The following is a 15,296-nucleotide window of genomic DNA, read 5'->3' on the forward strand; positions in this document are numbered from 1 at the left end:
CCAACAACAGGTGAAAAAAAAGGTTTGGATTTGATTTTGATTTCGGCCACAAGAGGGCAGTAGTGCACCACTGGTTCATATTCTAAATCCTTCCTGGTGAGCTTTAAGTTTTTTGTAACATACAGTGCAAGTTATGCAACATTACTAGCAGCTCAGCAGCAACTACAGCTGCATGAAAAACAACACTTCTTACATGAGGACCTCAGATCTTATAATCAACTATAAACTAGTACGATTCATAACGGAAAAATCCACTTTTCAGATTCATCAGTTCATACAGTACAAAGTTTCTACACCAGAACTCAGTGAAGCTACAGACTCATCCAGCATCAATATCCGTCCTCTGAGATACTTTGAGGATGTGACAGCATCTGTGTCAAAGCTCAGAGATCTACTACAGGACATCGTTTAAGAGTAGCCTTCAAACGTTCCTTTGTGATAAAGCTTATAGTTAGCCAGCTCCTAGTTTATGCTGCTATAGGCTTAGACTGCTGGGGGACTCCCATGATGCACTGGGCTCCTCTCTCCTCCTCTCTCTCTCTCTCTCTCTCTCTATCCATCCATCTATATCCATTAACTATTAATGCATCAATAAGCTAAACTTCTTCCCTGGAGTTGTCTGTGCTTTCTCGTCTCACAGGTAATCTGGACCTTCAATTCTCTCTCTCCTCTCCTTCCTCTCTCTCTCCTCCTCTCTCCTATCCTTCCTCTCTCTCCTCTCCTTCCTCTCTCTCCTCCTCTTTCTCATTCCTCTCTCCTCTCCTTCCTGTCTCCTCTCCTTCCTCTCTCCTCTCCTTCCTCTCTTTCCTCTCCTTCCTCTCTCTCCTCTCCTTCCTCTCCTCTCTCTCTCCTTTCCTTCCTCCCTCTCTCTCCTCTCCTCTCCCTCTCTCCCCCCCTCTCTCTCTCTCTCTCCTCTCCTTCCTCTCTCTCTACTCTCTCTCCTCTCCTTCCTCTCTCTCCTCTCCTTCCTCTCTCTCCTATCCTCCCTCTCTCTCCTCTCTCTCCTCTCCTTACTCTCTTTCCTCTCCTTCCTCTCTCTCCTCTCTCTCCTCTCTCCTTCTTCTCTCTCCTCTCCTTCCTCTCTTTCCTCTCCTTCCTCTCTCTCCTCTCCTTCCTCTCCTCTCTCTCTCCTTTCCTTCCTCCCTCTCTCTCCTCTCCTCTCCCTCTCTCCCCCCCTCTCTCTCTCTCTCTCCTCTCCTTCCTCTCTCTCTACTCTCTCTCCTCTCCTTCCTCTCTCTCCTCTCCTTCCTCTCTCTCCTATCCTCCCTCTCTCTCCTCTCTCTCCTCTCCTTACTCTCTTTCCTCTCCTTCCTCTCTCTCCTCTCTCTCCTCTCTCCTTCTTCTCTCTCCTCTCCTTCCTCTCTTTCCTCTCCTTCCTCTCTCTCCTCTCCTTCCTCTCCTCTCTCTCTCCTTTCCTTCCTCCCTCTCTCTCCTCTCCTCTCCTTCCTCTCCCTCTCTCCCCCCCCCCTCTCTCTCTCTCTCCTCTCCTTCCTCTCTCTCTACTCTCTCTCCTCTCCTTCCTCTCTCTCCTCTCCTTCCTCTCTCTCCTATCCTCCCTCTCTCTCCTCTCTCTCCTCTCCTTACTCTCTTTCCTCTCCTTCCTCTCTCTCCTCTCTCCTTACTCTCTTTCCTCTCCTTCCTCTCTCTCCTCTCTACTCCAACCGGTCGAGGCAGATGTTCTCCCACTGTGAGTCTGGTTCTGGTTCTGAGGTTTCTTCCTGTTTAAAGGGAGTTTTTTCTCTCCGCTGTCACCAAGTGCTGCTCATGTGTGAATGTTGGGTCTCTTTAAATTAAACCTGAAGAGTTCGGTTTAGACCTGCTCTATGTGGAAAGAGACTTGAGATAACTTTGTTGAGATTTGGCGCTTTATAAATAAAGATTGATTGATTGATTGATATCCTGAGGGACAAATGGACAAACATCTCACTGACTGATGTGGACGTTTTACTGTCAGAAGCAGAACCCAAGATCTACGACGGAGTATTAGGGCCAGGCAAAAAAAAGAAGAAAAAAAAGTCCAGCAGAAGAAACAAAACAAGCAAAAAAAAAAGAGTTGATTTTCTGAAGTGGTGCAACTGTATTTCATTCCCAGGCAAAATACAAACAAACTCCGGCACAAGAAGAAAAGAAAAAAACAAGCAAAAAAAGAAGAAAAAAAAAGAGAATGAAATACAGTCACCTTCACACTCCAGCTGCTGGCAGTCAGTCGCTCTACTAACTTGGTTTGATCCTGCTACTGTGGTCAAGCCTCCGCAGTAAGTTAATGTCATTCTTCTTCTTTTGTTTAGTTTTTGCCTGGCTTTTTTTTTCTTCTGCTGGACTTTTTTGCTATCCTAAACAGTCTTACCAGTTCCTCCTGTTCTTCACACGTTACACCTAACTAAAGACTCTTGTACCTATGAACAAGCTTTCCTTACAGCTAGCAATCAAAACATCAACAATAACAACTTGCATTAAATATATCTACACAGACACACAATTAACACGCTTTTAGTTGTTGAGTTTATCTACAAAGCAGGCAATGTTATCACAAAAATATGTGAAGTCAATTAATCTGCTGTGTCTGCCACAGGATGCTACTTCTTCACATGTGGACTAACAAGGACTAGATTTAGCATGTGCAGAGTGAACCAGGTGAATTGTAATTTGTTCCAGATTGAAGGAATTAAATAGTTACAACTAACTCATGTTACAACCTTCCCTGGTCTCCCCTACTAGAAAGTGAAACTGCACAGTGGGACTGATGAGTGCAGGGGCGTTTATGCAGACATGATGAAAAAAACAAAGTATTTAATATGAAAACAACTGAATGTTATGAAAGTTCTTCTCTATTTTCTGTTTGTAGAAATGTGGACTGTGTTAAAGTAAACTACTGATTCAAATCAAACTTTTTGTAAAATACTTTTCCAGTTGTTCTTATCTGCTCAGAGTTCACTTCCTGTATGACTGATTAACTATAACTGTGTGTTCCTGAGTGTGTGTCTATTTTCTGTGTGTCAGGTCGACTTTAACAGGAAACACAGTAATTACTCTCAGTGTAGATTTTCTTCTGTTCATGCAGCGATCTTTCTGCTTTGCTTGGCTGGATTTTAATCTTCTTTTCTAAGAGTTTAAATCTGAAACTTTGGTTTTTAATCAGTTTCCCACTTGCCAGTTTCCATTTGATAAGTAGTAACAGGGACGGTGTGCTTTTGTGTCCACAATGTCGTTTGGATATTATACCAACACCACTGTGGGCCAAGTGGGCGACAAGAAGCTCATCGCCAATGAAAATCTCAATTTGGATATTAAGATGCTGACAATAGTCAAAGTCAGAAGGTTCCTCTCATACTCCACCAAGCCAAAGTTCACCACGAGAACACTGCTGGACGTGCTGGAGGAACGGGGCTTTACACCAGGTGTGTATTCTGATATAAAACTACATGTGAACAGCAGTAAAGATACCACAAAATTACTTCATTACATATCAAAATATTGCACTTAAAAATGAAATCATCATCATCAGCTTCATGTAGTTCAAGTTTAAAAAAATAAAAGGACAAACACATCATTTGTATTTAATAGGATCATTATGTTTTTCTATAAAATCTTACCTAGTAGAATATTTAACTGGATGTTTCTCTGAAGAATCACAGACCTGTTGTGATGAATCTCTTTAATTATGCCTGAACGGACAGGTCCAATATTCATACTGTAAATCCTAGTGGAAATTTGAAGAAGAGAGGGTAGTAAAGTAATAAAGTTATACAGTAATAAAATAATATAACTAAGTAATAAAGTACATAAACCAACCAACAAACCTTTGCTGACCTCCTCACAGATTAGACAAAGTTCTACTAGCAGGTTCTGAATTAACAAAATCTCCTGAGGCTTAGGCGTTCAGAAGTTAAGGCACACACAAAACATTCCTCACATACTCCTCCTAACTATATATATATGTATATATATATATATAGCCATCATGTAATATATGGGTATTAAATAGCATAAAATGTAAATACTCAAGTAAAACTACCTACTATATGCTTTAGTGTGAATGACATAAACGTGTGTGCACTTCAGTGAACATTATTGGCGCTTTTCCACTATACAGTTCTAGCACTACTCGGCTCGACTCAACCCGACACGGTTCCAGGACAGACATTTTCCAGTGCAAAAAAGTTCCTACTCAGCGTGAGCGGTGTCGTCATAGCACAGCTCCATGAAACTGCCGTGACTTTGTTTTCTATGCGACACAAACACATAAACAATGGAGGACATGGAGGCGATGGTGTACTTGCTGCTGTACGAGGCTTTCTGTCTCACACAAAGCAAGAGAAGGGTTAGGGTTAAACCAATCTCTGTAACGCTGTTGTTGGTATTTAAAAATGCCGGGTTTGATTCTTGTGTGGGACGGCTCATGACTCTTCCAGTGACTCTCTGACCAATCAGCGGCCGGCAGTCTGATGACGTCACATTTAGTATCGGCTCGGCTCGCTTGGAACCTCGGCAGAGCAGATACTAAAAAAGCAGCAGGTACCAGGTACTATCCCTGATGGAGGAGCAAAAAAACCCGAGTCGAGTCGAGTCGAGTCATGCTGGAACTGTGTAGTGGAAAAGCGCCATATGAGTCTTTGTCAGGAGTTATCAAACTTGTGAGACATTCAGTGAAAATGATGCAATGCTTGGAAAAAAGTTCAGAAATACTGAGGTGAAATGTCCCTGCAGATGTCACAGAGAAGGTTCTGATGGAGGATTATGATTACATGAGAGGCAAAAGTGGCAAAGGTTCTGCAGCAGCAGGACTTGATGCAGCTCAAACCCGTCTGCAAGTGGGTGCAGCGATGGACACAGTGGACGGAGCGTCCTCCACCACTCTGATGATAAAGAAAGTGGACTACAATCAATTGAATGACAAGTATGTTTCTGTTTGTCTCAGAGTCCCTGTGAGCTGAAATGTTTTAAAAGAGGGAGTCAGTGTGGTTTCATCAATATGTTTCATTCATTATCCTCACATTTCATTTAATATCCTCAACCTCCCTCTTCCTCCTCATCCTGTCCTCATCCTCCTCTCTGTGTTCTCTGACTGTCTTTACAGGAACATAAAGAAGGAATTGCTGACCAAGCTGACACCAAATAAAGAGATGCTGTTTTGTGTTACTCAGATAGTCTACAACTCCTCTCCTGTCACATTGTCTTCCAAAGCTCTGACCGGCGGTTCAGTGTCGGCATTGTTCTATGAAATATTCCGTTGTTCGCTGTCGGTGAGTATTTGTGTCTTTTTCTTCCTCTAACTTCTAACCAGCTGATTATGGGGGTCACAGTCAGTTTCATGTAAGAACAATAAACTAATAAGAATATGTTCACACTCAGAAGTCTGTCAAGCCTGTAAAGCCGCGCATGTTCAGGAAGAAAAACATGGTAGGTTCTGTCAGTCTACAGGCTCAGATTACCTGTGAGACGAGAAAGCACAGACAACTCCGGGGAAGGAATTTAGCTTATTGATGCATTAATAGTACATGAATGTTAATGGATATAGATGGATGGATAGAGAGAGAGAGAGGAGAGAGGAGCTCAGTGCATCATGGGAGTCCCCCGGCAGTCTAAGCCTATAGCAGCATAAACTAGGTAAACAAGGTTCTATGAGCTGGGAGCGCAGTGTTCTAGTAGGTTCATAAGGTTCTATGAGCTGGGAGCGCAGTGTTCTAGTAGGTTCATAAGGTTCTATGAGCTGGGAGCGCAGTGATCTAGTAGGTTCATGAGCCTTCCTGTTTGACTGTTTGTAAAACTATGACTGTTCCATCAGGGCAACACGAAGAGGGAGATGAGATTCACTGTTCCCAAAGATAAAATCCTCGCTTACGGCCTAGAGAAGATCAAGACAGCGGGTGAGACATCACTCTGTTTCTGTGTCTCTACTCACTCACATAAATCATGTGAGTGCTGCTGTAAAAAATTACTTTTGTTCAGGCAAAGGTTTGTTTTCAGTTTTCAGGAACATCAGCTTCGACGGAGACGACTCCTGTAAGACGCTGGAAGACCTGGCGGAAGGTTGGTTTGAGTTTCTGACAATTCCATGTAAAAATATTTCTTATTTTCCTTAACAGGCAGTAAAATCAGATGCACATTTAGCATCATGACATCGACCTTCGTTATGTTGTGTTTAATTCTTCACTACTTTATTCAGTGGATTAAAATGGAAGGTGCTGGTGTGTTTCTTGCAGGAATCTTACAGAATCAAGTTTATCTGGATTCGCTGAAAACATTTCCTGGGTCGAGCCGTCGTAATCTGCTGGAAGCGCTCAGGGAGATCGTGCCTGACAAAGACGCTCTCACACTGCTGGAGGAAACAGTAAGACTCATGTCCACAACCAGAGTCAGGGTGAAAACCTGTGTGAAGCTCTGTGTGGTGATCCTGAGGTGTCTGAGGGGAACATTTAAAGTCTGTCCTCATTTTTATCCCTAACTGGACATATGATGTATGTTTTTAATCTTTATAAATGAATAAATAGCACATATGAAGACTTGAAACAACCTGAACCTGTCGTTTAAGTTCTGACTTTATCACTAACTGCAGACACAAAGTTGACACACCTCCTCCTCTGTTTCCTCTCTTCAGTTGGATGAAGAAATGACTGAGTGTCCACAGTCTAAGGTTGTCTCTGAATTCATGGATCTTCTTCGTAAAGCCTCCTCTAAAGATCAGAAGGAAGCCGACGATCAGAGGGATGCTGTTCATCGGCTGGTCATAGCCATGGACAGTAAGGACTGACTCACACTACACACTGATTGGACAGAATCTACAGCACATGATGAATTAAATAAATACATTTCTCTATCTTCCTCCTCAGGTCTACCAGACGGTGCTGCTGCTCGTCTGACTGCCTGCAGTAATAAAACACTGACAGTTCTCCAGCAACTGGTTTGTTTTGTTCCTTCACCAACATTTACATGCCACTCCCTCCAGAATATCTGAGGGTGTTTTATGATTATTGTAGCCAAAAATATTTGATTTTGCAACAACTGTTCTCAAAGAATTCCAATTTTTATGTGCTGTTTTTACAGTAAAATTGTGGGAATTTGGAAAAAACCCTCCTACCAACAAAGAGTCATACGACTTCCTTGAATAAAAAGCATACTGCATATCACAGATACAACTATATTTCAGTAAGACTGTACTTGAGTTCCATTTAAATGCCTGATTAAATAAACGTTCAGCTCAATATTAGCACCAATAAAGTCAGTCAACAATTCACGTACAAATTCTTCAGACTTACTGAATCAAACCTCATTGTGAACATTTAGGAATTGTTTTGCTTGATCTGTGGCATAATTTTTGTGCGAGTTGTGTATCGTCCTTCTGAAAGTGCCTGAAAACTTTTTGAATGTGCTGCAATGATGTTAGTTACCACAACACCAAATAGATACTTTGCGCTTGTTGATTTGGCCATTTCATGCAGAGAAGTTGTTGTAATTTAGCAAAACTACAAAATAATGTGGAGATTTCTTGAATTTGTGTTAATTATTGATATTGTAAACTCATTATTTCCTTGAAGGACTGACATACTCTAAATGCTGCTGTACTGATCTCAGCACAACAGTATTAAGGAACATATTTCTCTCTCTGTCTGTGTCTTCTGTTGTCCAGGTGAGTCGTCTAATGAGGGACGGTCAGGTCAGTCTCCCAGAGTCGTTGCCTGTCTCCCTGCAGGAGGAAGGGCTTCGCTGGGCTGCTGAGCTTCTCCGTTTGACTGATCAGGACCTGAAAGAGCTGAGAGCTGAGTGGGACAGACCAGACTACCCACCAGAGATGCTGCTGGAGCTTGTGTGTTTTGTTGTGCAGGGACTCAACAAACTGATGCAGCCTTAACTACATTTATAATGTAGCCTCCTAATCATTTATTCTTTTCATGTATTTACTCTTTTAGCATTTCTCTCAATTAAGATTTTGTTCCTTGATCAAGTATTCATTCCTTTGTCTTTTTTATTATTAGTTTCCTTTTATTCATTTCTTGTTTGACATATAATCACTTAATCCTTTTAATAATTTAGCTATATGTTATAACTTTGTAACCATTTAGTAGTCTGTTTAAAACACTCCTTTGTTAGGAATCATGTAAAGAACATGTAGTCATGTATTTTTAGTTCTTGTGAAGCAGGAAACATACAGCATGCAGTTTGTTACGTACTGAAGTCACGTATGTGATGCTGTTTCTTGTGTTAGCATATCTTCATATGGTATGAATTCCATATGAACTCGTGAACTTCTGCAACTGGTTTTGTCCAGGAGAGCTAGACACATGCAGACCATACATGGGTTCCATGGGAGAAGGTATAAATACCTCACTTCCTGTGGTTCAGAGGGAGCTTCCTGTTCCAGAAGTGCTTCCTCCGTCCCGAATAACTGAGACTACAGAGCGAAAGTAAATATAGCCTGTAATTCTGACCACAGTTTTTCACTTTGAAAACTGGTGAAAGTTGGAAACTTAGATGGCTGGTGATAAAATTAGATAAGACAAGAAAAGTCAGTATGAAAATCCACCTAAGAACAACCCTGACTGTTGACTGCTGGGACTGAGGCCTCTGACGGCCTTAGAGCACTAAGATCAACCCTTACTATCAGTGGCGAGACTCTGGCTGTTGCCATCTGACTTATAAGAGTATAAGAACACCAGAGATCTGAGTTTTTAACAGCAAGTTACCAAATTTAGTTTCAACGATAGATAAGGCATAGAAAATTATGAGGGACTAAAAGTAAGAGGTCCTTTTAAACAAATTCAAATATTATAACCTATAAGCCCGAATATAAAGGCATGTGATCCCTGAACCAAACCAGTTCACCCATTTTAAAATATTTGTATTGACCCTATAACCGCCTGTACTACTGATTGAATAAACACCACATAACCACATAAAGGCTCTGGTGTGATAGAGTTTCTCTGAGTGAGGCTAACAAAGACCTTAGGGCAGGGGACTCTGAGGAGGACACTGCTACACCCAGAGAGGTAAGCTCCATTATGCACCCGTATTTAATAATGGCGGGTTTGATTCTTGTATAAGATGGCTCATGACTCTTCCGGTGAGGACACGCTGACTAATTAGTGGCTAGTAGTGGTAGCCCCCTCTCCTATCACTGTCCACCGACCCCAGATAACCTCGCCATTGACTTTCCTACACTCCCCCTTCCTGGATTTTTTTTTGATTCTAATTTGGCCTTTGTCCCCAAATTAAATTGGGCACATGTCCGCAGGTCAAGGCAACAAAACAAACAGTAATAAAAAGAGGGCTGGACGCAGAGCCAAGCATAATTAGAAAGTATGAAAAAGTAGCTAATGTAAGGGTTCTGCCATGCGGCTTTGCTGTGCGTCCAAAGGCACCACATCTAGGAGCCAGTCATGATGGTAGAGTATTCAATGAAAATGAGACCTACCCATTCAGCCTGGTGGAAGTTAAAAGCTCCTCAGCAGAAAATGTGACCAATGTGGCATACATCAAATTAAAAAATGGTACGGCCAAACTTAAAGAAAGTCACAAATATCATTGGCAAGTTCAGGGTCAGCTTGCAGGGTCAGCTTGCAGGGTCAGCTTGCAGTGACCGGTCTTCATTGGTGTGACTTTGTGACCGATACAGCAACAGATCTGACCATACAATGAATTTGGCAGGATGAGGAATTCATAGCGTCTATGAAAGACAGATTAGATCTGTATTACTACAATGTGTACCTTTCTATGTGTGGCCATTGATAACTTTCACCTTTCATTTAACAATCAGTTCAGACAGGTTTTGTTGTTCATCTTCACAAATCTATACAAAACTTGAAGTAATGTGTTATCTACTTTATGAAGTTATAAAGCACCTGAATCTTTACAAATCTACCGGTATACAAAAGTTGAAGTGATGTCTGTTCTATTTGTAAACTGCTGTAATGCTGTTAATTTCAATAAATGTCTATGAAACTAGCCTCTGAAATGTTTTCTACTTCCAGCGCTGAGCAATTGATACCCATTTTCAACGAATAAATTGTAATATTCTAACATTGTGCATTTCACTCAAGTTATTTAAGTTAAAGTGGTAAGCTCAAGACTTAATATTGCAACAATGTAAAGAAACAATGGCTCAGTTCAATATATCACAGTTTTCTGTTTACAAAGATCTTGTATTTATTTCATAGAACAAAGAGAAAGGAGTTTTAGATTAAGACTGTACCCAAAAATGTACAAAAACATAGATCACTCCTCCAGAATCATTGGCCCCTGGTAATTGACCATAGAGCAACAGTTGTGCCAGATTAGGTTGATACTACCTGAAAGACTAAGTGGTACAACACTGTCCCAGATATGGTTCTCCTTCACCCTACGAAGAACTGTCTCCACGAGAATCCGTAGCTGTGCAACGTCTTGTGTTTGGTCACAGTCCACTTCGCTGAACCGGGCTTTCCTTTTAAATGGGGAAGCACCAACACTGGAGAGCAATTCATCAATGTTGAATCCTTTGTCCGCCATAACTTCATCCCCAGACTCCAGCAGGTTTAGGATGCCAGACCTCTTAGTGAGCTCCTTATCCGATATTGAAGCAGTGTAGAGGGGTGAGATGAATGTCACGGCACCACATGGAGAAATTCCTAAAAGGCCTTTAAATGTTTGTGTGCTTTTGTAGTTGGAGAAGGTCTCAGAATGTAGTGTCAGTGAGGCAGGACTCTCACAGCGGACCTCAGTGCAGTCAAGGATCACTCTGAGCTTTGGATTGTGCAACTTGTACTTTGCTGGCATTGACAATTCCACTTGTTGTCTAGACATCCATATGGGTAGTGAGCCCAACACCAGGAAGAGGTAGTTTGCCCAGGTGATGATGACACGGCTTACTGTGGATGTGCTGGTCTGAAAGATGTCGGCAATTACCTGTTCTTTGAGGCCAACCACAACTCGGCAGCAGTACATGAAGAACTCGTCAATGACATGAATTTTTCTATTAGGACTTGGTGTTGGAAATGCCTCTTGTCCAATCTTCTGTGCTCTGGTCCAGTAAACAATGTATTGTGTGGAGGGACAAATAGACTCCCAAAACACCCTGAACACCTCTTGAGATGGAAACCTTGTGTAGTACCTCATAGTCTGATCCGAAAAACAAAATCGGGATTGGATGGTTTGCAGTCCCACGGACATTACCTGCAGTCTAGCCTCCAGCTCTGCAATGTAATCAAGGGCCTCATCAAGTGCACCTACAAAACAAAGCAATGAAAAGTGTTAAGATAAGATAAGATATTCCTTTATTTGTCCCACAATGTGGAAATTCGCATTGTTACAGCAGCAAGTGGACAGTAAATAGAAGAGTAGAAATAAAAAAGAAGAATATGAACAATAAATAATAAGTACTAATAACAACAATACAACAATAATAGAAAATAGAAAAAATAATAACTGTGACATTATTTACATTTACAAAAGTAATGTTGGTATTGATTGGTAATATAGCTTAGATGATGTTGTTATTGCACATATTAAATGAATAGTATATGTATATTGCACACAACAGAAATTGCTAGTGGAATGTATAATTAAGTAGTATTCATGAAACAGTATTGGACATTAAAAGTGCAGTGTGTTAAATTGTCCAAGGGGGGTGGGTGTGTTACGGGGAGCAGTGCTGATTGTACAGTCTCACAGCTGCAGGAAGGAAGGACCTGTGATATCGCTCCTTCTGACACACTTGGGATGAAGGAGCTTTCATGGGGTGGGAGTTTAAACATACTATTTACTTACAAATAAAAGGGCCAGACTTTACTTATAAGACTGGTTCATTGCTTTCAGCCGTGCCCATCCTCCGCTCTCACGCTGTCTCTGGAGGATGGGCTGTGCGAAAGGGTTTAAGCCCCCTCGTCCCGGTTGATGGCCTCGCTCCCACGCTTTCTTATCTCAATGGACTCCTTGATCCATCTTTTCTATTTGTTCGCTTCTGATGTTATGATTTTTCCCCTGTCCCAGTCCATGAGGGGGCTTACACCCTGTCGCACACCCCATCCTCCAGAGGCAGCGTTTGAGCAAAGGACTGGGAACTTTATTTTTAAAAGTTTTCCCGGCCCAGGCAATCAATCATTCAAACTTTATTTGCATAGTGCCAAAACACAACAAAGTCATCTCAAGGCACTTTCCACATAGAGCAGGTCTAAACCGAACTCTTCAGGTTTAATTTAAAGAGACCCAACATTCACACATGAGCAGCACTTGGTGACAGTGGAGAGAAAAAACTCCCTTTTAACAGGAAGAAACCTCAGAACCAGAACCAGACTCACAGTGGGAGAACATCTGCCTCAACCGGTTGGAGTAGAGAGGAGAGAGGAAGGAGAGGAGAGAGAGGAAGGAGAGGAGAGAGGAAGGAAAGGAGAGAGAGGAAGGAGAGGAGAGAGAGGAAGGAAAGGAGAGAGAAGCACATTGAAAATCAGTCAGCTGTTTTAAGACACACGTCACACTGACCAGATGACAGAAACTTGTTAACAGGCAGGATTACATTTTTCCCATACTTTACCTGTCTGACAAAAAGAAACTTACACTATATCTAACAAGAAGACAGATTGAATGTAATTGACACTTAGTTAGCATGTTCTGACGTTTAGGTGAGCTTAGCCTTGTTAGTAAGTGCAGTCACTACAAAGTAGGGCTAGGCAATTAATCGAAACCGACATTTAGAAACTCTAATCGACTTAATCTTGCTTATGTCAATTAATCGTGGTGTTCCCTGTTGCCATGACAATAAAGGTTGCATATCTTTAAGGAATTTGAAAACTTGTCTCCAGTGATCATTTTAACCCAACCATGATCTTTACATAGTTCTAATCAAGTAAACTAGATATTAATCACAGCGTCACACCTTAAAACAGCATTATTTTCACTCCCTAAAGATTCTCATGTGTGAGGGCAGCAGTGTAAAATACAAAACTAAAGAAACTGTGAAAATACATAATTGTTCATCAAGGGAGGAGATAATCGTTCATTAATCGTAATCGAGGTTAAGTGTTCAATTAATCGTGATTTTGATTGCAACGCACGCCTGCCCCCTTGACTAACGTCTTCAAAAAAAAAAAAATTGATTGCGGGTATTGCGCACATTTTAATTGATTCCTGCAAATCCAACACTTATATTTCCCGCACACATTTACAGCGATGTATATTAATGTTCAACCAACGTCTGCAGCGGTGCTTACTGCAGGACGACTGGCCAGAACCGCTATGTCCGACTGTCTGACTTCGACCCTGAACACACCTGTAGCTCTCTCTGTACCTCCCGCTAGCATAACACAGAGAAGCTAACAGTGATATTAAGTTAAAGGAAACAAACACAAACCGCTGGTTAGAACATAAATCTACATCATCTGAGGCAGAACCTGCTCACAAAAAGACTGGGGTGCCCTAAAAACTAATGCAAACAGCGCCATGTGACGTCACCATTAACAACGTTAATCCTCAGACAGGTAACTGTGACGTTACTATAGTAACACGTTTCAGGCTAACCGGCTCAGAGTATATGAACGGCTCCAACTAAACAGGTGATATTAACATATATATATAAATATATATTAAAATTAATATCTTAAATTGAAGGAAAGTGACAAAATACAATCGGATAAGAATAGGACAAGGTACGGCCTATATATGGAGGATGTAAGGAGGGATTTTAGGCGTAATGTTTTATTGTCAAGGCTAGTTGCGTTTACCGTTTACCGTGGCTGTCTTATAGCCTACTTTGGACAAGACCCCCCCCCCCCCCCCCCCCCCCCCAACGTAACGTCTAGTTTGCATTAGAAATACATCTGTACTTACCGGGAGGGGGGTACGTCGCGTAGTCATGTTCTCCGGCGTCTCTGTGCTCATCTTGTCTTACAGCTGTCCCTCTCTCATACACTGAAGGTTTTCTCCTGAAAGTCTGGAAATAGTTCCAGCTGAAGCGGCTCGGAACCGCTCCCGCCTTCAGCCGCGCGCTGCCATCGTTGTAGTCCGCGGCAGTAAAGTGCTGACTACAAACCAGAGTGCTACCCTTACGGATTACGAAATATATTCCTTCATCTCTTCTTATGGCCGTTACCCACTTTGCCATCACGTCTTGTTTTTTAGGAAAGTCGTGAAAATGTAAATAAGGCTGTTTTTGTTTAGAGTTTGAACACTGAGGTACGCAGCAGAAACTTTTATTCTTCGACTGAGCCATTGTTTGCTTCCGTTGAATGTTGTGACCGGAAACAGATTTACCCCGTCAAGGCAACCGGAAACACTGAACCCGGAAATAGGCATAGCCTCAGTGATTTTATCACAGCGCCGCCTGGTGGTGAAGCTAGGAATCCCTGTAGGCCTTCCAGAGGGCAGCAGCAATATTTTTTTGGTCCCGTCCACTATATATCGAAACCTGATTGGTTAATTCACCTGTCACTTCGTACATAAACATAGACTGTCATGTCCTTCTGTCCCGGGGCTGAAGTCCTAACCAATGAGCGAGCAGCTCTAAACTCTATTCTGCCCAGAGACAACAAACAGAAACATCTGATTGGATAACTCTGTTTTGATGTTTTCAGGAAAGTAACCCTTTCATTTCTGAAGCAAATGTGATAGAAAATGAGGCCAAATTACAATTAGAAGAGAATAATGAAATAATGTAAAACATTTTTAACATTTTATATGTTGATATGCTGTTATGTTTGGGCCTTCGCTGAAGGCCTATCAAGACATAGAATATATATACACACACATAAATGTGTATATGCACACGTATATATATGTACATGGATTCAGAAGCGAATATAAAATGGTATGAGGGTAATATACATAAATATCATAATGTATTTATAGGCAATATTACATATTAAGTACTTTTGATGCTTTCAAGTTCATCTTGTTGACAGAACTTGATTTATTAACTTGTAACATTCAGTTTATTTCTCCACCAGCAGCTCAGTTTTATTTCAAAATACTAAAACTTTCAAACTTGTCTGAGCAGGTTTAACAGAACCAGAAAACACGTTAAATGAACATTTCCAGACTTGCTGGAGAACTGAGAGGATTTAAAGTCTTACATTAAATGTACTTTATTATTCTAACAAACCATGAAGAGTTTCTAGTTTTAGATTTGTTTCATGGCAACAACAAACTCATATCTACACTACTTGAATTATTTTGTAATGTAAACATGTTTACATTTACATTACTATCTGTGTCAATAGTTTATTTATTTTAACTGAATTCCTTTCAGTGATAACAGCAGTTTTATTACATTTTAAACATGAACTGATCAAACTTGTTGTTATACATATTTCAGGTATATCATTGACAACATT

The 15,296-nt window shown here is 41.2% G+C and overlaps 1 protein-coding gene across 1 annotated transcript; it reads left to right on the forward strand.

Annotated features, from left to right (window-relative positions):
• The first annotated feature begins 3,007 nt into the window (after window positions 1–3,007).
• LOC133995410 (uncharacterized) lies at window positions 3,008–9,501 on the forward strand. Its single transcript, XM_062434799.1, has 9 exons — window positions 3,008–3,398; window positions 4,708–4,897; window positions 5,078–5,243; window positions 5,786–5,867; window positions 5,968–6,030; window positions 6,204–6,331; window positions 6,599–6,740; window positions 6,831–6,901; window positions 7,628–9,501. Exons 1-9 carry the CDS (start codon window positions 3,203–3,205, stop codon window positions 7,847–7,849), a joined length of 1,260 nt encoding a protein of 419 aa, XP_062290783.1. The 5' UTR covers window positions 3,008–3,202; the 3' UTR covers window positions 7,850–9,501.
• The last annotated feature ends 5,795 nt before the right edge of the window (window positions 9,502–15,296 follow it).

Source organism: Scomber scombrus, chromosome 15, assembly GCF_963691925.1.
Source record: "Scomber scombrus chromosome 15, fScoSco1.1, whole genome shotgun sequence".
Taxonomy (NCBI): domain Eukaryota; kingdom Metazoa; phylum Chordata; class Actinopteri; order Scombriformes; family Scombridae; genus Scomber; species Scomber scombrus.

Coding starts and splice junctions, on each gene's coding strand:
- LOC133995410 (XM_062434799.1), top strand. CDS start 3,203: ATGTCGTTTGGATATTATACCAACACCACTGTGGGCCAAGTGGGCGAC. Junction 5,868..5,967: donor AGAGAAGATCAAGACAGCGG/GTGAGACATCAC, acceptor GTTTGTTTTCAG/TTTTCAGGAACATCAGCTTC. Junction 6,902..7,627: donor TGACAGTTCTCCAGCAACTG/GTTTGTTTTGTT, acceptor TCTGTTGTCCAG/GTGAGTCGTCTAATGAGGGA.